This window comes from Hirundo rustica, chromosome Z, assembly GCF_015227805.2.
Source record: "Hirundo rustica isolate bHirRus1 chromosome Z, bHirRus1.pri.v3, whole genome shotgun sequence".
NCBI lineage: Eukaryota > Metazoa > Chordata > Aves > Passeriformes > Hirundinidae > Hirundo > Hirundo rustica.
This window is the reverse complement of record NC_053488.1, coordinates 3,063,985-3,088,177: the sequence shown is the minus strand read 5'-3', so window position 1 is coordinate 3,088,177 and position 24,193 is coordinate 3,063,985. Positions and strand designations below refer to the sequence as shown.

General features: G+C 36.6%; 1 protein-coding gene across 7 annotated transcripts in view; it reads left to right on the top strand.

Moving 5' to 3' along the window:
• SMARCA2 (SWI/SNF related, matrix associated, actin dependent regulator of chromatin, subfamily a, member 2) overlaps positions 1 to 24,193 on the top strand; it is a 120,183-nt gene that overhangs the window by 74,401 nt on the left and 21,589 nt on the right. For all 7 annotated transcript variants that reach the window (XM_040089304.2, XM_040089308.2, XM_040089302.2 and 4 more), the window contains 2 exons: positions 2,480 to 2,557; positions 7,698 to 7,916. In XM_040089304.2, coding sequence (XP_039945238.1) covers positions 2,480 to 2,557; positions 7,698 to 7,916 — 297 coding nt within the window. The remainder of the gene's footprint in view (positions 1 to 2,479; positions 2,558 to 7,697; positions 7,917 to 24,193) is intronic.

The following is a 24,193-nucleotide window of genomic DNA, read 5'->3' as shown; positions in this document are numbered from 1 at the left end:
TTGCCTCTGAGTGGAGCCTGTTAGTCTGAATAAGGTGCACACTGATAGAAGATCCTACAGCCTGTGTTTCATGGGCATCCTTCATTATATGGAGTAAAGTTTCAAAGATCAAGGAGTTTACTTCTTCAGTCATTAATCCTTTTGTGTAAACTCTGCATTGTGCATTTAGAAAAGCATGATTAAGATGTATTGCTTTAGTATTTTTCATAGAAATTAAAGAAGAGTGACAAACATTTTATCAGTAATTGTCTTTTATTTGTGGTGTTAATGCAGAAATTTAGTGATATACATACGTACCATTTTTGATTAAGTAAACCTGTGGCTATAAAGTGACCATACTTCCTATATGAGTAGATAGATTAACTTGAAACCAGCAGATGTTTTCAGTAATCCTGCAAATTTTTTTAAAAGTTAGGATTACATTTGTTTCTGCAGCATTTATCTGACAGAGTTTCAGAAGCCAGGGCTGTTGCTCAGGCCTTTGTGACATCCCATGTTTTGTAGACAACTTGAGAACAATTTGTTTCTTGTATGTTATTCAAATATACTTAGTCTGCTATCCTGAAGCAAGCAGATTTAAAAAAGGCTTATTTGCCGTAGCCCAGCATCAATCTTTAAAGCATTGATGTTGCAGTCTGACTCCTAGCTGAAGCTTTCAAAGTAATACTTCTTTATGAACAGAGACTGTGCAAAACTCTGCCCAAACACTCAACCTCCTGAGGACTAAGAGGAGTTGAATTTGCACCATCATGCACTGGTCAGCCATTCCTCCTTCACTGCAGCAACGCTGCGTATCAAGCAAGAGATTGATGGGAAAAAAAGTAAATCTCTCAATTAAAAGTTAAATTATCAACAATATTGACACAACTTTGACTTGCAAATGTGGACTGGCGTGTCTGACAAAGATACTGTTTACTGATCATCTAGTTAAATATTCCCATGCTAAGCATGCTTTAAACTTTTCACACTTGTATGTAGAGTACTCTGTTCTGTTCATCCTTTTGTAGTAGGTTTTTTTTTTCCTAAGTTCAGCATCAAGGCTTCTCTTATTTTTCTTTCTCCTTTTTTCTTTTTCTTTTAGCAGTACTAGATAAATCAGGGAGGTAATTTCTGTGTATTTAGAAAGATTCATTAGAATAATAGCAATGTATGACAAGTGCTTAGGAGTTACTTGTTCATAGTGTTATTTTTTTGTTGGCACTTGAGGTTATTTATAATTTTTTATTCTGCCAAGCCTACGTGTTTGGCGACAGGATTATTCAGCCTAACCACTGATAATGCAGACACTGTTGTCACAGCTTCTACTGTGAGATCACTTATTTTTTTCAGGTCAAAAGTTACTCTGAGATAATAAGGAAGTATGCGGACCTTTCATGATGGTCACGTGTATAAAAGAATCTTTTTTTCTCTGTGTGTGAAACCTGTGTGACTTCCTTTTTGTCAACAGTGAAGGAGCAGTGACTAGAAGTGAGAAGAGCTAGCTCTCTTAATCATTTTCCTAGTTGCCTGGTTCATGTTAAAATTTAAATTACATGTTCATTAAGGTACAAAGGTGTTCTTTGATAATTGCATTGATGAGAACTGCTTTGGGTTTTTTTCTGTGGTGTAGAAATCCAGACACTAGAGGAAAGATGTGTAGATATATAATACTTCTGAAAAAAACAAAGCTGCAGGATATTAGCTTTTTGGGTGCTACATGCAGCATTCTATACTCCAATTAAACTGGGTTCAAAACATGAGCTTTTAGCAAGATTTATATGTCTATAGCATAGTGTTACATAGATTCAGAAAGCCCTATGTAGAGTGACCTGTTGTCTGGTTTCAGAATAATTCAAGGAGGAAGACTGGACATTTTGTTTTAAAGTGGGTATCATAATGGTTTCAGCTTTAACATTTTCAATTGAACACTACAGTTCTAAATTGTTTTTATAGTGTCTGTTTCTGTTTTTATGAAATAATCCATTTTGTCTGCAGTAAAATGTTCACATTTCAATTTGTAAGCAGAAAATGGTCAAGAGAAAGTGATTCAACAGGGCTGTTTTCCAGGATAAAAACATGTTTTGTTCTTTTCATTTAATCAGGAAGTTTTTAGTCTCCTCACTTTGGTGGGGAAGTCCTCAAACTCTAGAATGGTATTTCTGAAGGAGTATTGTAGAATAGCAGAACAGTAAGAAATCATCAATTTTAAACCAAAGCACTAACTGTGCTTCTGACCCAGGAAACCCACAAACCAAAATTTCGTGGGTTTGTATTTGGTCATTTCCTCATTCTCAAATTTTGAAGGCAGTAATCACTCTCATTTGTCATTCTCACTTGTTTCTTCTGAATAGCTGAACACTTTAAAAGGTTTCGTTTCAGTTTAAGTGCTTCACACGTGCTGTCAGTGAAAGAGGGTCAGTGGAGCTCTGAACTGATGGAGGCTGTTAGTTCAAGGTGCATGTGAGTACTTCCGGATAATTTTATCCATCTTTCTAACCAGGAAGAAGATGAAGTTCCTGATGATGAGACACTGAATCAGATGATTGCTCGACGTGAGGAGGAATTTGATCTCTTTATGGTAAGGATGGTGTAATAATAAAAAACTGTCTTCTCTAGTGTTTTTAACAAAGGCCTTAACCTTTTTGTCACTCAGGTTTGTCAAAACTTTACTGGAGGAGTAGGTTTTATTTACTTACACTGTTCATCTGAGGAAAGGAGTGTAATCTGCTTAAATACAGAGTTCCTCAAATGACAGAAAGACTTCAGAGGTGCTTGCGGTCAGTGAAACAGTGACAATCTGGAGGAAGAGTTTGACACAGCCTGAGAAATTTATAGTGCAAAAATGTCAGTCACAGTTTGGTTTGCTAATTCTGCAGTATACTTTTACTGTTCAACGTTTCTTCTTACTTTTGGACTTTGATATTGGCAAGGACAACTACAGGAACTTAACAAGGTAATAAATTAGTAGACTAACAATGCTGTTTTCTGGTGAGTTAACTGGGGTATTGTTGATGTTTTTTTCAAGAATCCAGTTAGCTGCATCTCTGCCGCTAAAACTGTTGGAACAGTTACCAAAGTAAAGCTAGTGGTTCAAATGTGAGCCACCTCTTTTTATTAGTACTTTCCTTTTTGTTTATGCTACAGCAGCACTGATGAAATAATTACTCAAATGCCTTTGTAGGCATGGCTCTTGCCTTTTAGTGTTTGTACAGTCTGAGGATTGCTAGAGAACCTCTGGGCTTCACTGACAGCAGTACAGGGCAGTGATTAAGTACTTACTGGTAAAGCACCATGCTCTCTAATTCTACAGAGGCTGCCTGCTTCTGCACGGTGGAAAACAACAGATACTCCTGTGTGGATAAGTGGAAGTGTATCTAGTGTTATCCACAGAAACAAATGCTGATAGGCCCAGTGCAAAACCTATGTACCCAGTACAGGTTTTTAGTCCTTCATTGTCTTCTGCTCAGGAATCCACCTGTAAAACTTTGCTGTTACACGAGTCTGCAGGGGCCCTTTGTACATAAGTTACAATTGTTCACATACACTGTTGGAAAAGGCCTTATTCTCCTGTATGACTATTGTTTTGTCACTGCTGACTTGCCAGTTTAGTGCTTTCCTGCTAAGATTCATTAAGTGTTGATCAGAACTGAAATCACTGAAGTTAGGATGTGCAGAAAGTTTAAAGACATCTGTCTTTTTAAACTTTCCATCAGTGATTTCAGTGTAAGGAAATTTACATGACACAAATCAAGAGGTGGCCATTTGATCCAAACTCAAATAATTTCATCTAAATTATTGATTGAACATACCCAGAGTTCTGTGAAAGTGGATTTGCTGCTAGAAAAGAGCTTCTGATTTCTCCTTCAGACCAAATAGGAAATAACTAATCCATGACTGAAAATAGCTGATGAAGTTATGTCTGTTTCCTTCAATTTTTGAAATTAAATTTGGAGGCTATTTCATGTAAAACAGTTGATGAACGTAGAGTAAAGACAGTTTTCACAGAATCACAGAATATGCTGAGCTGGAAGTGACACATAAGGGTCGATTGCAGCTCCTGGCTCCACACAGGACACTCCAAGAATCACACCATGTGCATGAGAGCATTGTCCAAACACTTCTTGAACTCTGTCAGTCTGGTGCTGTGACAATTTCTCTGGGGATCCTCTTCCAGTGCTCAGTGACTCTCTGGGTGAAGATCCTTTTCCTGACACCAACCTAAACTTCCCCTGACACAACTCCAGGCCACTCCCTTGGGTTCTGTCACTGTCACCACAGAAGAGATCAGTGCCTGCTCCTGCTCTTCCCCTCACAAGGAGGCTGTAGCTGCAGTGAGATCTCCCCTCAGTCTCCTCCAGGCTGAACAGACCAAGTGACCTCAGCTGCTCCTCCTACAGCTTCCTCTCAGTGCCCTTCAACATCTTTGTGGCCCTCCTTTGGACACTCCCCAATAGTTTTATATCTTTCTTTCATTGTGGCACCCAGCAGTGCCCCAGCACTGGAGGTGAGGCTGTCCCAGTGCAGAGCAGAGCAGGACAATCCCCTCCCTTCCCTGGCTGATGCTGTCCCTGATGTCCCCAGGACACGGGTGTCCCTCCTGGCTGCCAGGGCACTGCTGGCTCATGTTCCACTTGCCACAAACCAGGATCCCCAGGTCCCTTTCTGTGGTGCTGCTTTCCAGCATCTCATTCCCCAGTCTGTCTGCACATCCAGGGTTCCCCCATCCCAGGTGCAGAATCTGGCTCTTGTCCTTTTTGAACTTGATATGGTTAATAATTTCCCAGTTCTCTCATTTGTTGAGGTCTTCCTGCAATCCCTCCCTTCTTTTGACGGAGTCGCCAGCTCCTTACAGTTTTTCATTGTCTATGAACTTGCTTAGTATCCCTTCAAGCCCTGCATCCAATTTATGAAGCTATGTGGGATGAATTCATGTTTTTCATATAAATTTACATGGATGCTTTTAAGGAAAAGTAAGGAGTTTGACATAAAAAAAAATTAAAGGCAAAACTACATACTTTGAAAGACAGAAGGATTGTAGTTAAATATGAATGGCTAAGAAGTAATTTAAGTTGTTAATATAAAAATTGGTTTTAATTCTTGCAAACTGTTTCTTAATAAAAGAAAAATCTGAAAAGCAAGTTTGCCAGTCAGAGCTATTTGTCTTTCTATCAGTATTTCAAGTCTTGCACAGTCAGATAAAGAGCAAAAGATAGTTTGTATTCCCCTTACTGTAGTGATACCTATGCCGCCTCATTCCTTTTTAAAGTTGTGCGTATGTAATCAGAATTCAGGAGACTGCAATACCAAAAAAAATGTGTTTGGGTTTGTTAATTTAACTAGTCCTAGGTGTGTAAAAGCATGTATTTTACTAATAGGAAGTGAGAATTTCCTGAACGATCTGCAAGAGAGATCAGTTCCATGAGCATCTCTTCTGTAGTCACTTTGCTGGTTAGAAGAGTTATTTGACACAGGACCTGAAATGTAGCTGTAGAGTAAATATGATGTTCAGAAAGAAGGTACAAGTGGGCTTTGCTCCTGTGGCTTTTAGAGGCTTTAAATCGTAAAAAAAATCAGAAAATACTCAGAGGAAAGTGGGTTTTTCTGATCTGTACAACTCTTGTCCTTTCATAAGAATCCTTCAATAAGTTACTTTTCTGGAAAGTAAATGGTTCCTTTTAGTGTTAAAATTGCTTAAATAAAGTAAATAAAACATTGAAAAATCATGATTTTTGATATAAAAAATACCTTTCAAGTGGAAGACCAAATGGGGTACCAAAACTCCAGTTGTGCTAATACACTTGATTTCCTTGAAGTGAAAATGGCATTCTAATTGAACTGGGTGTATAAATTACCAGTTTTACACTGAATGGCTTGAATGTTTTTTCAAGGACTCTTTCAGTTATAATTTGGAAAGTTTAAGATAACCATTCACAACTCACAGAACAGCAGTGCTGTTTTTTCTAAACTGGAAATTTTAGGCCTTGAGTGTGCCAGCATTCAAGTTCTTTGCTTAGGTTTAAGTATTGGTAGCATATTATTTTTAGCATTTAGGCCTTACTGAGGATAGTGAGCATATAGTTTTTCTATTGTTTTAGTTATATAAAAGTAATGAATATATGTCTTTGAAACACAGGTTTTGGAAAGAAATGAGAAGATACAACCAGAGGTTTCCCAGATATAAATATGGTTTTGAGTAGTATCCTCAGAAAAAAAGTCAGTTTGTGTCTCTGATATCTCAGATTAACTGAGATTGTCTTTAATTTTCCTTCCCAAATACTTTTATATCAGAAAACAGCTATTATAATATGCTTTAATAATAGTCTTTGTGTTAAACAAAGAGACATGGTCATTGTGGAAAAAATACAAAGTTTCAGCATTGACTTCATGTTCATAATGTCATTAAAATATGATGTCTCTTGACTTCACTCAAGTTCTCTGCTAAATAATAGAAATAGAGAAATCTGTTTAATTTATCCACTTTCTGAAGCGGTATTTTAAAAATGCTCATGTTTGAAAAGTGCCAAGATGAGAGAAGATTCAGCATATTCAATGGTGCCATCACTAAACCTCAGTTTTTAAATTTGGCTGAGTTTGAGCTGTCCCTCTGGAGAGATAATGCCTCTGAATTCATGCACGTCTGTGTTTTGGCTAAGGTTGTAAGGGGATGGTATGTCTAATTGGCATCATGTGCTAAGGGCAGCATCGTGTACACATGGGGAGACAGCAGTGCATAATTGAGAACAGTTTTTTATGAAGCTTTAGTGGCTAAAGCAGTAGCCTCTTACAATGCTACAGCAAATTTACATGCCCGTCTATTTACATAATTTTTTTCGAATACAAAAATGAAATGCTGGTGGCCATCTGTTTGTTTTCTCTGCTTAGCAGCTGATTACTGAGTGTTAAGTACTGTATGACTATTCAAATGGCCTATTTGAAATGCCTATTCATATCACCTGATTTGAGTACTTAAGACAATGCAGCTGCAATCCACAGGACTATAGGAAGCCAGGCCAGCATGAAGTCCAAAGGGGTGGATGCTTCCCCAGGAGGATTTTAAGACACCTCACTGATGAGTCTGTGGTAGATCATGGGACTGTTTCCTCTGTCTGAGCTATCCTTCACCACATTTGAAGTGAATGTTTATTCAAATTCCAGCTGAAAGTCTTAACATTACCATCTAATGTCCTTGACACTTCAGCTAAGCTTATCTGATATTTTTATGTTTTCATTTTTGTCTGGTACAGCAATAAAATCAGAAAAAGCTTCCGGGGTTCATGCGTGTTTGCTTTCTGGCTCTGTGCAAACAAGCTCTTCTCTGAATTTATTAATTTTCCTTTGATTCTTTGTTTCTTACACATTTAAATTTACTTCTGATATTCAGGGTAACAAAACTAGTGCATTTCTTGTTACTCTTTTTAGTTACGTTGTAGTGAAACCTTATGGGGACAGGGTGTTCTTGTGATCGGCTTTGTATCACTTGGCTGTGTGTTGTCTTAGTTCCTCCAGTGAAAGCTAGTTACGAAGTAGTGAATATAACTGGAAGTGAGCAATTGAGTGAAGCTTCTTTTTACAGCAGCATTTTGGAAGTATTTAGGAATATTATGAAAGAGAGATACCTGGGAAGGACTTCCAAGTATTATTAGAGCTGTGGGCATTGACATGGTTCTCTTAATGATTGCCTTTAAAGCTTTTTTATCCTTTGCCAATTGCCATTGCAGCGCATGGACATGGATCGTCGCAGGGAGGATGCCAGAAACCCTAAACGTAAACCTCGCCTGATGGAGGAGGATGAATTGCCATCCTGGATTATTAAGGATGATGCTGAAGTTGAAAGGCTTACATGTGAAGAAGAAGAAGAGAAAATATTCGGACGAGGATCGCGTCAGCGCAGGGATGTGGACTACAGTGATGCTCTCACAGAGAAACAGTGGCTGCGGGTAGGTGGTTGGTTGGTTGGTTGTTTCTTACACTTGAAATTTATTCATTTGTGGTGGGCTTTTCTTTTCATTTTGGGGACTGCGCCAAGGAGGGCGCAATTTTAAGCCTAAAATACCCTCATTATCCAGCTTCGCTGCTATGTTGAAGGCAGGAGTAAGTTCCGAACTGCACTGCAGAAAGTTAAATCAGTGTTACTAAGTGCTGAGTCATAACTATGGTAACATTCTGTTGGAACTGCTCTTATTTCCATGGGTCTTACATCTTCAGGTGCTTTTGTAAGTGTTGTCTTTCATATACATGAAATATTCATGAAAACTGTTAGTCAGCATATATTAAAACTTTCTGTGCTGCACAGGCTTATTATATTTTTAAATATCTGTATTTAATCCTGTGAAGAATTCAGAAATTTTCACTTAAATTTTATTTCTCTCAGGCTATTTAATTTCCAAGTCTTGAGCATTTATTGGCGCCACTGAGATCAAAGCATTTGATAAATGATTTAAGAATTTAAGACCTGAAAGCAAAGATTCTACACTTAACTAACACCAAATTTGGGATTTTGTCTCTTGCTGCTGTTCTTTGAAGTCTACATAATGCGTGTGTCTTTTTTTTTTTTTGTGGTACTAAGAGCATGGTAAAGAGGTGAGGAATGATTGTTGGAAAGGCTTTTCAGAAATTTGATAATAGAATGATTTCCAAAACTTTAAAAGAAAGTAATTTATGTGCAAAATTAATTTATGTGGCTTAACAGAGTAAATTTTGTTGTAGAATGGTTGCAGATAATAGCAACAAGAATATACAGTGTATGTTTTCTGTATAATTCAGTAAAGAAATGTATGATTATGTACTTAGTTTAGGTAAAGATTATGTACTTAGTTAAAAGTGGGATGTTTGGGATACTGCATTGTGCAGTACTGTACTATGAGCTAAACCAGACCTGTTGCTTAGGGGAGAGAAAGCCTGAATTATTCACCAGCTGTAAATTTAAGCAAGTCTCTGAAACTACAGAGGTTTGATACTGGTATTTTCAAGCAGTCAGTGGAGAAGAAAGATCTAGAAACATAAACTCCTGTTTGGATTCCTGAAGATTTACCTTATCCTACAGTGGAAGTCTGTGCAGTATAGTGTACATCTACCCAGGGTCATTTTAAGCTACTTTTCTTACTGATGGAACACTCTGGCTATGGCAGCATAGAAGTTAGCTTTGGCTTTAATGTTTTGTGCCTTGTGTTGGCTGTAATATTTGTTTTGAGTGCTTTATTGTCAAAAAAGGCCTAAAAGAAATCATGTGATCCCTGTCATACTACAAGCAGAGTCATCCAGTCCTGTGTCATTTATAATAGAAGTTCAGGACCTGACCTCTTCTAGGCATTTCTGAGTAGTGAACTTAGAAGTCCACAGCGGATTGTTTTTACACGTTTGGCTCTTTGCTATATTTTATTTGAATTTTTCGGTTGGATTTTAAACTAGTTACATTGTCCTAATAACTCTGCTCGTGAGAGAAGCCTGATTCCACTATTTTTTTAACATTTCTTTGTGTCATAGAAGAATTGTCTCCCAGTTGAGTAAATTCAAAAGGTTAACAACCGTGCATATGCAGTTTTTTCCCATAGTTCCTGTTTTCTAGACCTCTGGATTGTTTCACTGACTTCCCATGGCTATTCTACATGTGACTGACATCTTTCTACAAGTTTGATCAAAAGCTAGATATCAGAATTACAGGTGCAATGTCATTTGAATAAGGAGGAGTTCTTTTGCATAACTTGTGTAATACTTACACCTCACAGTCCAGTAATTCATTTTATAACATGGAAGGTATTGTCTCATGTTAAATTTTTGATACAGATTAAGACCTTAATCCTTTTCTGTGGCTCTACTTCCTTGCCAGCTTTTCAAAAATCATGTTTCATTTAGTTGATCTTTCCTTCCTAAGAGGATTTAGCATATGCTTTGTTGAATAATTTTCAAGTTTTTTTCACCAAAATTACTCGGAATTATAAGCCTGTCCTTGGGTGAACTTCTGGTCAACTTGGTGTTTTCTTGAGATTTAGTAGGCATAACTTTTATTTTGTCTTTCTAAAGACACTAAAAACACTGAAGTGCTGGACTATTTGATAAAAGGCTACTCTGAAAACAACTTTTTAGCAGGTCCCCATATGCTTGACAGTATTTGTTTAGATTGTCTGCTTCAGAGACTGTTTTGTGAGGCCAAGTTAGAAACCTTGCTAGGCAAGGTGATATAAATGTATTACCCCTTTTTCACCTTGGCTTGTTATTCTGTTGAGAGAAATTGTTCTCCCTTCTCTATATTGAGTAATTAGGCATGTTTTCAAGGTAGCTAAGTTGCCTTAGAACAGACTGCTTCATGCGGCATTGAAATTACTATTATAACTGCATATACATAGTTTGAGATACTTTCAGGTGCACTTGGAGGTGTGATGAAACAAATGGAAGCCTAAGAACTACTGATACTTTTTAATCTCTCCAGTGGAATTACATTTATAAAGTAATGTTGCTTATGCACATTCTGAATAAAACTACGTTGGGTAGATAATGAAATGTAAGTAAAGTTTTCTGAGGTTTTATTATCTTATTTTTCATGTGTGTGGAACAGAGTTCTTCCCATTGTGCTCTCAGCAGCATCACTTTTTTGTCTTTGAGAAAATGTTTGATTTTTCTGTAATGATGTCTCAAGATGTCATAATAATAGTGTACAACATAATCAAGGGAATACTTAACTATATAAACACAAAAAAGGTGGTAGATTGTTTATAAGCATAAGCTAATACCTTCTTTATAAGCCACTTGTATCTTGTGGCTTCCTCACTGTAACCTGTAATAGTGTCATGCAGAACACATGAAAACAGTGAATTGTTTCATGCACTACTTCAAAGCATCTGAAAAATAAAATAAATATAATATATTAATTAATTAATAATTTAAAAAATAAAAGACAAGTTCTGAATCAAAAAGCGATACCTTAATTCCTAAGGCATCCTTTTAGCTGTGTTCTGTATCATGCCATTTTCCAAAGGTAACCGTGGGTCTATTTTTATTGTAGTATTACAAATGAAGGAGATTTATTTACCAGCAGCGAGGGACACCCCTCGCTTTTTTTCTCTCACTGTAGCTGCTGTTGCAGCTTTATAGCTATCTTCTCATGGGATTTTGTGAATGAACCTTTGCATTTCTGATCAGTAAAGTGGTTTCATAATATTGGTGTGTAGTCCTGAGCAGTCTCTTTTGTGTGTTGAGGTGTTGACTAGATCTTTTCCAAGGAATTTTTCCTCATTCAGCAGCCACAGCTCTGATTGTGGAGTAGGTGCTGGTTCCTTTCAAGTGAGACCCTGAACTCTCTGGGATACATACAACACTGGAGAGTACAGTTCTGGTCCTGGCAGATCTCGACAGGACCTCAATGTCTATATGCATGCGTGTACACTGACCAAGCTCCCTTCTTGCTAGGAGGTCAAGTACCTGAGTTTGGAAGCAAGGGACAAAATAATTACAGAAGCCAAACCTGTGATCATAGGCAGTATTTAGTGAGATCGTGCTGCTGCCCAGAATTCTGCTGCTGCCTGTAATTCACTGACAGTCTCCCAGGAAAACTCTTAAGACAGAAACAGGCTTCATCACTAGCTGTCGCTGCAGCCCGCTGTTCTCTTAACTGTTGGCATGACAACCATATTTCCTTTAAAAAAAAAAAAAAATCTGGAAGGAGGAGTTTGCTTCCTGATCCTACAAAGCATTTATATTCTGGGAGTATTTCATGCTCTAGCAGATTCTTTTCCTGCACCACTTCTAACAGAACTGCAAAACACTTTGCTGGTTCCCATGGCATATTATTTTTGGGAGGGGTCATCTGCTAAGAATTCGATTGCCTGAGACAGGCTTCAAGAAGCAGAGGATTTGTTTGAGTAGGTACAAGACCCTTGAGACAGTTGCATCTGGTTTCAGCTTCTCATGCAATTTGATTGCTGGCTAGGTGACATACATAAAGTCTTAGTCTCTAAGTTGTGCTTGTTAATTTGAAATAGCCTTATATGTTGGCCAGGGAGACATTTGTGAGTACAAAATTAGCAGCATCTCATTTATTGTCATGCAGACATGTAAAAGTCATGCTGTTTTACTGATCTAGGAATTGTAAGTGAAATTCATACGTTTGTAATTAGTCAATATTACTTAAAGAAATACAGTGCTGGCTTTCACTCATGCAGAATGTCTGGTGAATACTGTTTAACATAGCCACGACATAAATTTCATTTGTTTATGTTTACTAAATTTATGTGGAATACTGAATCAAACTGCCTAGCAGGAAAATTTTTGGGCATATTTTTAACTGTTTCCTCGTCAACTGGAACTTAAACTTACTGATTTTACACATTCTCTAATAGTCTCTTTACAGGTTTGATAGCAGAGATAATAAATTTGGATCAACTTCTTGGTACAGCTTGGTATAAATTACTAAAAGTTTTCAAGTTTGTGTTTTCTGAGAGAGCTTTACTTCTGTATGTAGGAGGGTGTTTTAAGACGTATTTTTGTAAAGTGGGGTGGTGGAATTTGATGTTAGGGTAGTGTTTTGTGGAAGGGTAGGGTCAGAGACAGACATCGACTTAAGGAATAATGTCATTTACTATAATGCAAAACTGCAAAGAATCACAAAAGGATAAGCTAAGCAATGCATCTAATCATTACTACAAAAAAGTGCAATAGTTATTAGGAAAGGTTACAGTTACCCTACTTTATCCTTTATTCAGATGTACATATCAGTCCAGGGAAGGTGTCACAGTGAAGGACTGAAGAACCAGGCCTGGCAACTGGGAAATCTTGTGATGCATCCACCTTTGCAGGCAATAAGGCTTCTGACTTTGCTGTGGGAGTAGCCCAGCTTCTACAATAAGCGAGCTCCCATTACTTCTAAAGGAGGAGCGTCAGGTTTTATCCTCCTATTGGATTTCTCCCAAAGCCTGGCCAGGGCTCAAGGAGGAGCCAAGGGATCCTTTGATCCTCCGCCCCCAGACAAAGCCATATGTGGTCTTGTCTGGTTGCTAAATACACAAAGGTAAATACGTGTTTCACCAGTGAGCAGGTACATATATCATATTGCTGATAATGCTTCACTAATTAGTGGATACAGAAAACATTTGGTTGGAGGGTTCATCTAGAGGTCAGCCTTAGCACAGGGCCTGTTGTTCAGGCCTTATTACATTAAGTACTGAAATACCCGTGTGTAAAATTTGCGTTGCAGTCTGTAGTTGTTCTAGTGTGTATTGGAGGCTGAAATTCTTAGAAAGAGGGAAAAAAAGACATTTTACCCAGTGGATAGTTTGTCTGCATAGTTCATATACATAATACCCTTTCACCCCTGGTTTTCTCTCTTCATTTATACTCTATAACATTTTTGGTTACATTTGCAGTTTCCTGAGTTGCTGCTAAACCTGTTTCACAATCAAGTAAGTGAGTATTTGCACAGGACACTGGAAGAAAATTGCATTCTGACCTAAACCCTCCTCTGCAGTATTGAATTGCAGATGCAATTGAATTTGTTAAGCTTTATGGGAAAACAAGTCACATTTAAAAGATTGTTACTGGAAGATTAAAAAGTGCACCATCCTAGAGTGTTGTTGATTTTGTTGACCAGTGATCGTCAGAATGCCCCAGGTACTATTTTCTAATGTTCACTGTGAGGCTGATAAGTTTTATGCATGTGGAAGCTGATTTTTGAAAGGTTAGAAATGGTGGACATGACTTAAAGGCCTGATTGAACCAAGCCATTTTTATATTTGGTATACTTATCTATCTTTCATGCCCTTTTCATGAAATTCAATTCAGAATCTACTTGAGAAAAGGGAAAAAAGCTACTTTCACATTGCAGTGAAATTAAAACTAGTCAAGCAGAAAGAGCATTTTCTTGGTTTTTCATGGATGAGAGGGAATTTAAATGCATCTCCCTGATAGCTTTGGTTCGCTATTTTGGGAGGATGGCTTTGTTAGTTTATAAGGAAGAGAGCCTGATTCACAGTGGGTGACTTTCTCAGAAATTCTTTTGTCTTTTCTCAGAGGGTTGAGAGGGTTGAGGGTTGAGAATATTAATTTAGAAAACTAAAAAAGTACTTTGAAATGCTTCTTCAGTATTTCAGAGATATTCTTCATAAAGAAATTTTTAGTGTTTGATAAACTTTTTTTTTGTGAGAAAGACTTCAGGTCTGGAAATCTGAACAGCTGTTTATGAGGACTGCTTATTAGTGAAACAATGCCATATTTTCATGGGATTCAGTTTGTGATTTTGACTATACAACGTTACATGTGAAGTACCATAACAGATACTAACATTCCTTCAAGTGGAATTGCACAGCTGTTCTCCTCTAGAAAACATAGTAATGCCAAATAAGTACTTTTTTAAAAAGTGGGGAGTACTGTTAGCATTAGAATAAAATAAACTTAATTTTTTTTGACAAACTGTATCCTCTGACATACCAAGTTTATATAGCCTGGAAGCTGTGAGTTAAAAATCTGGTTTCAGGTTTTGTTATATCATCACTGTTTCAACTGCAGAATTTTTCATGGGAAGAATTGGGCCCTGTGGTTAAGATGCCAGAAATACTCTCTATGTGGAGGGTCAGAATTCAGATCAGCTGAGGGGAGACCTCATTGCAGTTACAATTTCCTCTTGAGGACAAGAGGAGGAGCATGCTAGCACTGATGTCTTCTGTGTGGTGACCACTGAAGGACCTGAGTGAATGGCCTAGAGTTGTGTCAGGAGAGTTTTAGGTTGGATATTAGGAAAAGGTTCTTTATCCAGAGGGTGTTTGGCAGTGGAAGAGGCTCTCCAGGAAAGTGGTCACTAAGCCTGACAGAGTTCAAGAAGCATTTGCTCAATGCTCTCAGGCACATGGTGTGATTCTTCTGTTGCTCCTGTGCAGGGTCAGGAGTTGAACTCTTCCAGCTCACGATATTCTATGACTCTAAAACTGAAACAAAAAGAAATACTAAGTAAGTCACAAAACCCACAAAAACTGAAGTCTGCATTAAAAGTCTAAAACATTATTGTTGCTGGGGGCATATGACAATGGTACAAGGAGCAGCAAACATTTTAATGTTTGGGGTCACTGCATTCTTACGTTCTGTGACATGACTTGACAGTAACAGTGAGAGGTGATAGGCAGTAGCTAACTTTCTGTCGCCTATCAGTTTTTTAGTAAAGGCATTACATTTTCATATGTTAATTTGCATTTGCAAAATGTGTAAGTTACCCATACCTTTCCAAGTATATTGTGGGCAAAGTATTGATTAACTCTGTAAAAAGGGAGCCATTTAATATTTTTCCTTGTCATCAGAGGCAAATTGAGAAACCCTTTATTGTAAAAGGCCATCTTTTGAAGGCAGACCTGAGCAAGTGATGGAAGGCTTTATGCTGACTTTTTTAATGCAGACACATACAGGCAGAAGTAATTCTTCTGGTGGATTGGTGTATGTATGCAGAGCTCTGCTTCTTCTATAGAAACTACTTCTATAGCAACTTAAATGATAGTAATTTGTCTTTTCTTTTATGTAAACGAGTATGGAAGTACTGAATTAACAGATATGGGAGAACACGGTGGTTTCAGACTGAGTTTCTCAAAAACTATCTAGCCAATGCTTAGACATGTTGTGGCTGGCAATTATTTTCCTAAGCCATCCTGAAGTACCTTGCTTGATGAGTATAGTAGTGTACTTCCTTATTCTTATTCCTTATTCCTTAAAAGTAAAATTTTAACCTTAAAACAAATCCTAAAAAAACTTTTGAGCAACCACAGCATGTAATTTTGTCCCATACCCTGAAATTGGCCTGTTTAGCAAGTTACAAATCATGGTTCCATGGATATTCATTATGCGTTCTTTCCATCTGATGTTTTTAGCTGAGTTTCAAATGGAGAACCAAGGACTTTGTGTTGCTTACACCTTACTTTTTTGTATATGCACCTACACTACACTACACTACATTATACTACATTATACTATATTACGCTTTAGTAAAACCATTATTTTGTTGAGAAACTTCACATACTCTTAAGTCATTGGCATTTCAAGAATCTTCTTACTATTTGTAGGTAATAGATTTGTGCTCGTCAGACTGTGATTTTGCATTGCAACTTATCCCAGAACAAAAAAGCCTTCTAGACACCTACTGGTCATGTTAGACTTTTACTTCTAGGTTGTAATATGCATATTGAAGTGTCAGGTTCTACTGTGAGTCCTGGCATAGTCAGATAACTGCACCTTCTGAAGCATCCTGAAGACCTGGAACTCACTGCATCAGTGCTCAAAGTTAACATCACAACATACTGTTTTGGTATAAAATACATAAAAGATAGATACTATATAGCTTTTCTCAGCAACTTTTCCAAAGTTTGACTCAGTTTCATTCCATACAGTCTTCCTCCAAATTCTTCTAAGTTATTAAAAAGCTATATTGGAATTGTCATAAAGGGCTACTTCCTACTATTTATTATTTAAATAGTCTGTTTCTATAAGCAATTTTTTTCCTCTTTTGGCATAGGAATTGAGTATTCTAACCTCTTTCCATATATTTCTGTCATATCATGCTCTCTTAACGCTGTGTGCTTCCGATGCTTAATTGCCTCAGAGTACTTATATTAATAATGATAGATGTTTAAGCCAAATTTCCCATGTTATTGAAAAAATCCTTAAGCTGTTTTCTGTGAATTAATAGATACAAGAGATCTGTGAACATCCACTGAAAAATTATTAAATTATAATTGTTTTTGAAAGCTGTAACTTTATTTATTTATGTATTTATTTTTTTGCAAGATAATTTTATCTATTTTGTCTTGAGTTTTTTTTCTCAATTTTGCTCCCATTTAGTTATGGTCCACATTTTAAACTTGAAATAAAAGATTACTGCTTGACAATATGTGAATGTACTTAAATATAAGAAGAAGAACATATGAGAGAAAATATTTGATGGTGCAACTATTGGCAGTAGCTGACTTTACTTTGACATATGTAAAAATGACAGTTTAAACTTTGTACTATAGGCTTCTCTTGTTACATTATTCACAGCCATAGGTTTCAGGGCACAAAAAATTTATGCTCACTTTAAATTAGAAGCCTTGTTTTAGTCTATTAGTCTGATCATCAAAAGAGAGAAAACTTCTACTGTTCTTCTGAGCAATTTAGAAGGTAGTACTGAATATCTGTAACTTGAGACAAATAGTTGACTTATTCTAACACTACTGATTTATCTCAAAATTAGTGATTGCACACTGGGATCTGCTAATTATGCCTTTGTGTTTTAGTCCTCACCTGTGTTGTTTCCATAATGGAAGAAAAGGTATCCCCTTCTTTATAGGAAACACTCTGCTAAGATATGGTATCCTGCTTGTGAGTATGTTGCAGAACAGGAGTTTGTAATGGCTTCTTACCTTTTTCCAGTGCTTAGAATTGTCAGTTCTATCTTTACTATAGAGCAGGTGCCTGTTGCTGCAAATACTTGCAATGTTCAGTGGAAGAAAATGTCATGGAAAGAGCCAAGACTGCGGTTTCTTTGCTAAGAGCTGGTCTGATGGGAGTATAAAGCCTTTCTGTATACCAGGTATTTTCCTGGTTTAATTAGTATGGTCTTAGACGATAAGGGAGACAATTTATTTTTTTTTTTTTAATGAAAAAGGGCTACATGCCTGGACATTCTTTTAAAAAGTGATTTTTAAAAATCCATTAATTCCCATTCTTAAATTGAATTTAATTTTTTTTTTCATAAGGAATAAAATCAAACAGAAGTCTCTCTTTAGTTGTTAGCATCAAGACCTTCAAAACATCATCCACTCTGCTAGTCTGCCAGTAAGTGACATTACAAAGTACAGATTTTCTACTTTTTCCACAACAGAAGAATGTCATGTCTATAAAAAGGTAAATGTCAAGGGAAAAAAAGATGTATTGCTTAGAGTTACCCAGAAATCTACAACAGTAACAGTATTTTGTGAAATGTAAAGTAAAACACAGCTGTAAATACTTGCCTTAGAACTTGGAAAAGAAGCCATCCAGTTTAACTATTTATTTAGTAGTAGTCAGATATACTTGTGTTTCTGATTGGTTTTGTATGCTTGATCTCCCTCGTAAAAGAAGCAATGTCTTAACCTGAGTGAGAGATGATAAATCCTTGGAATGTTGAATTCCTCTTTGCTCTTGATTTTGGATCTGGTTATTATTGATGAGTATTTCCATGACTTCATTGCAGCATGTTTCCTCCTCTTCTGTGACATTTGTCTGTGAGCCTGAGTGGAATGTCGGTGTTAACAAAAATACTACTAAACTAACTTTGTTCACAAGTTCTAAACTAATTCATCAACTGCTTTAGCAAATCACTAAAAATAGAATTTAAAAATTACCTCAGAAGCACAACAGAACAATACATCCCTTCAGTAAAAGATCTATTTTACTAAAAAAGGAAGTTCTGGAAACAAAACCCTGAGTACAAGCTAAGCTGTTACAACCTTGATACTATTTTCCTTCTAAACTCTTGAGACGCCAGGGAAATAAAGAACATCTGTTCTTGAACAGAAACATGTTTATTGTTATATTAAATTCCAAGCTTATTATTTTAAAGGAATATAGGAAAACGTGAGAAGAGTAATCCCCACCACCACCCCCTGCCACCCACCTCCTCCTGATGCCTATCAGAAAAGGTCATTTCCTGGTGCAATTAACTTTCCTTGCCCGTTGTGTAGGGAAGATAATGTATTTGTTCAAGAAAAGGCATAACTCTAGTACCAATTATCTCACAATGCCTTTGTCAGTATGGAGTCCTCTACTGTAGTAGGCTTTCCTGAATCAGAATGCTCAATAAGGGAGAAAAACACTGATTAAAAAAAATCAAACCAAACCAACCAAACAACAACAAAAACCTTCTCCATTCTCACTTCCTCGCTGAGTAACACCAGTCACTAAATGCTCCAGAATCTTGTCTATGCAACAAGCATCCATGTCTCTGACACAGTGAACAAGATAAAGGGGAAAAATGAGGCATCTCTATCAAGGCAGATTTCACTTCAAGGTGGATTTCTTGTGAAACCAAAGCCAGGAAACGTGCCTGCAGTATTTTCATTACAGTCTTCCAGTGTATTTCTTAAGTTAGTTACACCTCATTCAGTCTCTCAGTTTTACTTCCAATCATACTTCGAAGCATCTCTGTAATTATTTCGGATAGCAGTCTGTTAACGATACTTAGTCTTTGAGTTATCAATAGCTGTAAGGTTCTGAACAATATGAAGGCAATCTGAAATACTCAGGTTACTTGTACTTGTACAAGTAACCTGAGTACTTTGTACTTGAGAAATACTATTGTAAGATCCATTTGGGAATATGTGTCTTTATCATCCGGAAGTTTTCCTATGTAATGTTTCAAAGTCCATTATAAATTGTCCTCCAGTCATGAAGGAGAGATTTTTTTTTTTTCCCTATGTTCAGAAACAGGCTATGATCCTAGGTGACAGGAATTCTTCAGCAGGTTATCAAGCTTTTCAAGATGAAGGGAGGAAGGGAAACAAACAAAACACCCCACCACAACAAAACTGTTCAGTGATAAAGAGTAAGAGGATGATAAAAATTGTTTCTGGTATAGGATTATTTTACATTTCCTCTTGCATCTTTTTGTTGCTTCTAGGTGAGGTTGGCTTGGTCAAGTGGTTTTTAAAATTAAATCCTCTTAGCAAGACATTTTCAAAACTGTAGAAGACAACTACAGATGTGTAGATATTCTCAGAGTATGGCTACGTAAATGTAGACCACAGAACAGTGATGATTTTTGGGTAGTTTCACATTCAGGGTCTTGACACAGCGAGTATGTATTTTCTCTGACTGGGGAGCAAAGTGTCTTTATAGTCAGCGTGACACAGTTGTTCCTTTCTATAACTCAATTCCTTCCCTCTAGTGGAGAACTTCCATGCTGCTCACTGAGCAGAGAAGCAGTGGGGTCCTGGTATCATGAGTAGTTAATTGTGCTCTTCAATTTCTCTGTCCCCAAAGTTTTTGGAAATCTCATTGGTGCAAAATCAGCTTGAGGAGTTCCATTTAAAATCCCTGTTTGCCTTTTGGGGGAGGGACAAATGAGACTAATTACAGATTTTCTTTTTTTTTTCTTTTTTTTTTCCTCCATTTTAGCAAGAATTCACTTTTGAACAGAAGAAAATTTTATATGCTTGTCAGGAGGTTTTGTCATAACTTAGAATTTATCGATGCTGGCTTTGCTTTGCATGATGCTTTACCTAATAATTATAATTCATATATTAATAATTTATAATTATATTTTATAATAGTATTAATATTAAATATTAAGCTTCAGCATTAACATATCTTATATCAAGATTAAATATTAGGATATTTGACCTGGAAAAATTTTCTCAGACCTGAAAGGAAACACTGATGATAAAAGCTTTGATCTTATTAATATTTTAAGTCAATACTTTTTTCTTTCTTTTTCTTTTTTTTATTATTGTGCTTTGTTGCTTTTGTTGAGACCATTTGTCTTTAACGATAACTCATATTTTTGCATGCTTATGTCAGGGCGTATTGGCATCAGTCTTTGAATCAAAATTCAGGAAAAACCTATAATTTACATTATTGTTCTTCTTAATGTCTAAATAAAAATAGGCAGCTGGAGTTTCAGTGCAAATAATTGGGCAGCAATTAATAATTTTCAAATGCAAAGCAGAAAACAGTCTATCTTTTCTCATTCCTTAAAAATATGCTAGTTTCAGTGATGTGATGACACGGACTCTTGATTGATGAACATATGGCTGAGGAACTTATTTACCATACTTGGTGGAATTTCAGCCTGTCTGAGAAGATCATGCATTACAAGTTGATATGTATTTGCAATAATTGCATTTTGAGTTTTTAGAAAAAGCAATACTTTTGTGAAAGTGAGTTAAAATTGGATGTTGTCACTGATTCTTTGCCTTTGACAGATTCTGGTCTATACTCTGTGTTAGTTTAGTCTCAGGAAAACTAGGCTGGTGAATCTTGTTGTGCAATAATATCCAGCAAGGAGAGGAAATTGAATTAAATTAACTCTTCATCAGGCTTCTGTAATTATTTTCAGGTACTTATTGATTGCACTGTTGATAGAATATCTTAAGCCCTTTACATCTAATTTTCAAGTGTTAACAGCATTTTTCTTCACAGTGTTTATCTAGTATACTGGCCTTTGTGGTGTTGCATAGCAAGATTCAATAATGATGTAAGCAAACTTGCTCTGCAGAGCTAAGGAACAGTTAGAAGCTGTCCCAGGTGTCAGGAATGTTAATGGTAATAAAATAAGCAAGAGAACTGGATTTTGAAGAGATTTGTTTAAGGATGTGAACTGCAGTGTGAGAAGTTGAAGTCTTCAGTGGTTGCCAGACTTACAAATGTAAAATAAAGAATGGTAGGATTCCAAACAGGGCAAGACAGCAAAAACCTAACAAAACAAGAGAACTTCTCTTGGAATATCAATACAATATTCCAAGAAGGATCATGTTGAAGAGAGAAATTGGTAAGGCTAGGTAGATGTAATTTTAGGGCTTTTGGTGTTTTTTGTCAGCTGTCCATAGGGTTCTTTTCTTCCGTTCTTCTCTTCCGATGTGGTAAATGTGAACTTCGTTTTGTAAAGCAGTCATCTGCTGTTCATTACTCCACCACTGACATGTTTTTTGGTTTTAAGTGCTTAACAGCCCTTAACCTTAATGTCTTTTGGCCAATAGTCAGTAAAATTAACCCTTTTAAGTTATTTGTTGTTCCCAAAAAAGCTTGTTCTTTTGGAAATTTTGTATGATTGGGTTAGTATTTATGTTCAGGGAGTTGGTGAGGTGGTGTGTTTTTTTCTATTCACCTATGTTTATGTGCTTTCTCTTGAAATGCTGAGTTTAATTAAAGTATTTCTTCACATGATAATGTTAGTGACAACAGCTCTCTTTCAGCTTTGCAAGTTGGAGAGACCCAGGGCATTGATGTTTGAAGGGATGCGGCAAGTTCTCTGAATGTTCATCCTGTTAAGATGAAATTGGAGAGGGACACAGGAGGAGTTTGCATGTCCTGTGCTCATCTCCCATTTCATCTGGGCAGCACCAAACAGACTTAATCCGTGGCTCCCTGCCACTTCTGCTCTGTGTATCCAGTTTCTTAGACTATAAGTACTACCAATAGCTTTCACTATGTCTCAATTTTCTAGTTATCTCAAATCAAAGGAAAAATAATTACCTACTGCAGTGTTCTACCATCTGAACAAGATAGGCCTTGGACACCAAAGCTGATTTTATAATGAGCACCTCCACTAATTCACTCTGCCACCACACTTGAGTTAGCTGATTCCTGTAAAATTTTAAAACATATTAGTTGTGTAAGGCCTGCACAGTTATTGACTTGCAGAACACAGTCATGAAGCCAAACGGAGCTGTTAGTACTTAGTCCTTATTTTTATCTGTTAATCTGAATAAAAAAGGTGTTGAGTCACAGTGCTGTATCATACTCAGCAGAAAAAGAATACGTGTGTAATATCACGTCCTTCAAATGGAGAAAAGAAACAGTTTGCGTTTTATTCTTACTTCATTTCTGTTTGGAGGTCATGTATCAATGTTGTATTGATGTTCGCTAAGAATACTTTCACCTCAAACCAGTTCTTCTCCTTTAGGAAAGGTGAAAATTTAATTGCCAGCAGCAATAGGAAGACTGTCTGTCTCAAAAGTAGCTTCTGCTTGCCTCCTGAAAAAGACATTTTTGTTCTTGGGAGGTAGAAGCTTCTTTTTGGATGAAGAAGGTTTAATTTCTTTAATCCATTATAAACGTGCTCTTACCTCTTTAGAAATGAAATTGGTTTGTGTACATGGACTAGGTTACAGCAGTATGAGTCAGAAACGCAGGAACATTTTGTCAGTACAGAACTTAACACGGGGTCCTCATATTTCAGTGGCGTATTTGCCTTTCATGAGATGCCTGACAACTTGCAAAATTTGACTTTACATTTTTGCAGCTGTCTTTGAAAAAAAAATGAGGTGTCCAAACTTCTTTTGGTACTGTTTTGTCCAGTTTCCTTAAAGGCAGGAAAGTGTTAAATTTTTATTAGTGTACCATTTTCCTTGACTCCCTTGCTGTTCACCTCACTAATCCAGAGGCATTTGAACATGGGAGATGTCTGTGTTATTTTGCACTCTAACACAGCCCATCATCTGTCAGGAACTGGAGATTTGTGCCTGAGATTCGTATCATTATCATACTGGTAAAGGTTTGGAAGGGTGTTCTCTTCAGTGTGGGACTTAGGGCCTGGGATAGTTAGCTTTTCTAACAAAGCTCAGTCATATGAATTAGCTTAAATGTGTTGTTGCTGATACCCACATGCTTGGATCATATGTGTAGATATATGCACAGAGCATTAACCTATCTGCTGAGAATTGATTCATGTGGTACAGTTTTGAGCCATCATTTGAGACAGAATAAAGCATATAGGTTTAGTTTTAAATGTGATTGGTTGTGTACAAATTACAAATCCGTCTCTTGAGAGCAAATGTTAAGAGTCATAATAGCAACATTTTTGTGCTGCTTGTATTGTCAGACTGATTTTCCAGTGGGATCACTAGGGTCTTAAAGAAAGCTGTCTGAGTTTACATTCACACATAGAAATTTTGAAAGCTTAATATAGTAATTGATTGATACATTACTGGTTAAATAGAAAGTTTAACATTTGATGGTATATTTGTAATTTGCTAAGAACTCCCTCGCTATTGTTAGTCGGCAATTTTAAGAGTGCAAGAGTATATGTTACTTTACCTGGGGTTTATTTTTATTGCTTGTCTTTACTACAGTACTATATGTAATATTTTTAAAAATCCCAACTTTTCACTTTTATCTTTTCTTTTTGCTAGCATTTATTTCCCAAAATACTGCCTACTCTAAGCAAGAATTTTATGCAGAATTCTAAAGTGAGATGTTACAAACTCTGATGACAGGACCTCTCTGATTTCTTTTTGATAGTAGAAAATCAGTCAAGCAAGCAAAAATATAAATATGCTGTAGTTAAATGAAGTTTTCTGAAGGACAGCAAAATGTTACCAAAGTGAACAGAATGATGACTGGTTTGTTTTGGGGATTTTTTTTAAATTTCTTGTAAATGAGAATAGATTATTGTATCAATTTCAGTAACCGAAACTTGATCTGTTAACTGTGGAGCAATAGGAATACATTTTCTGTAATGAATGCATCTTTAAAATGCATACAAGCAGTTTCAGTTTTAAAATCGTACATGAAA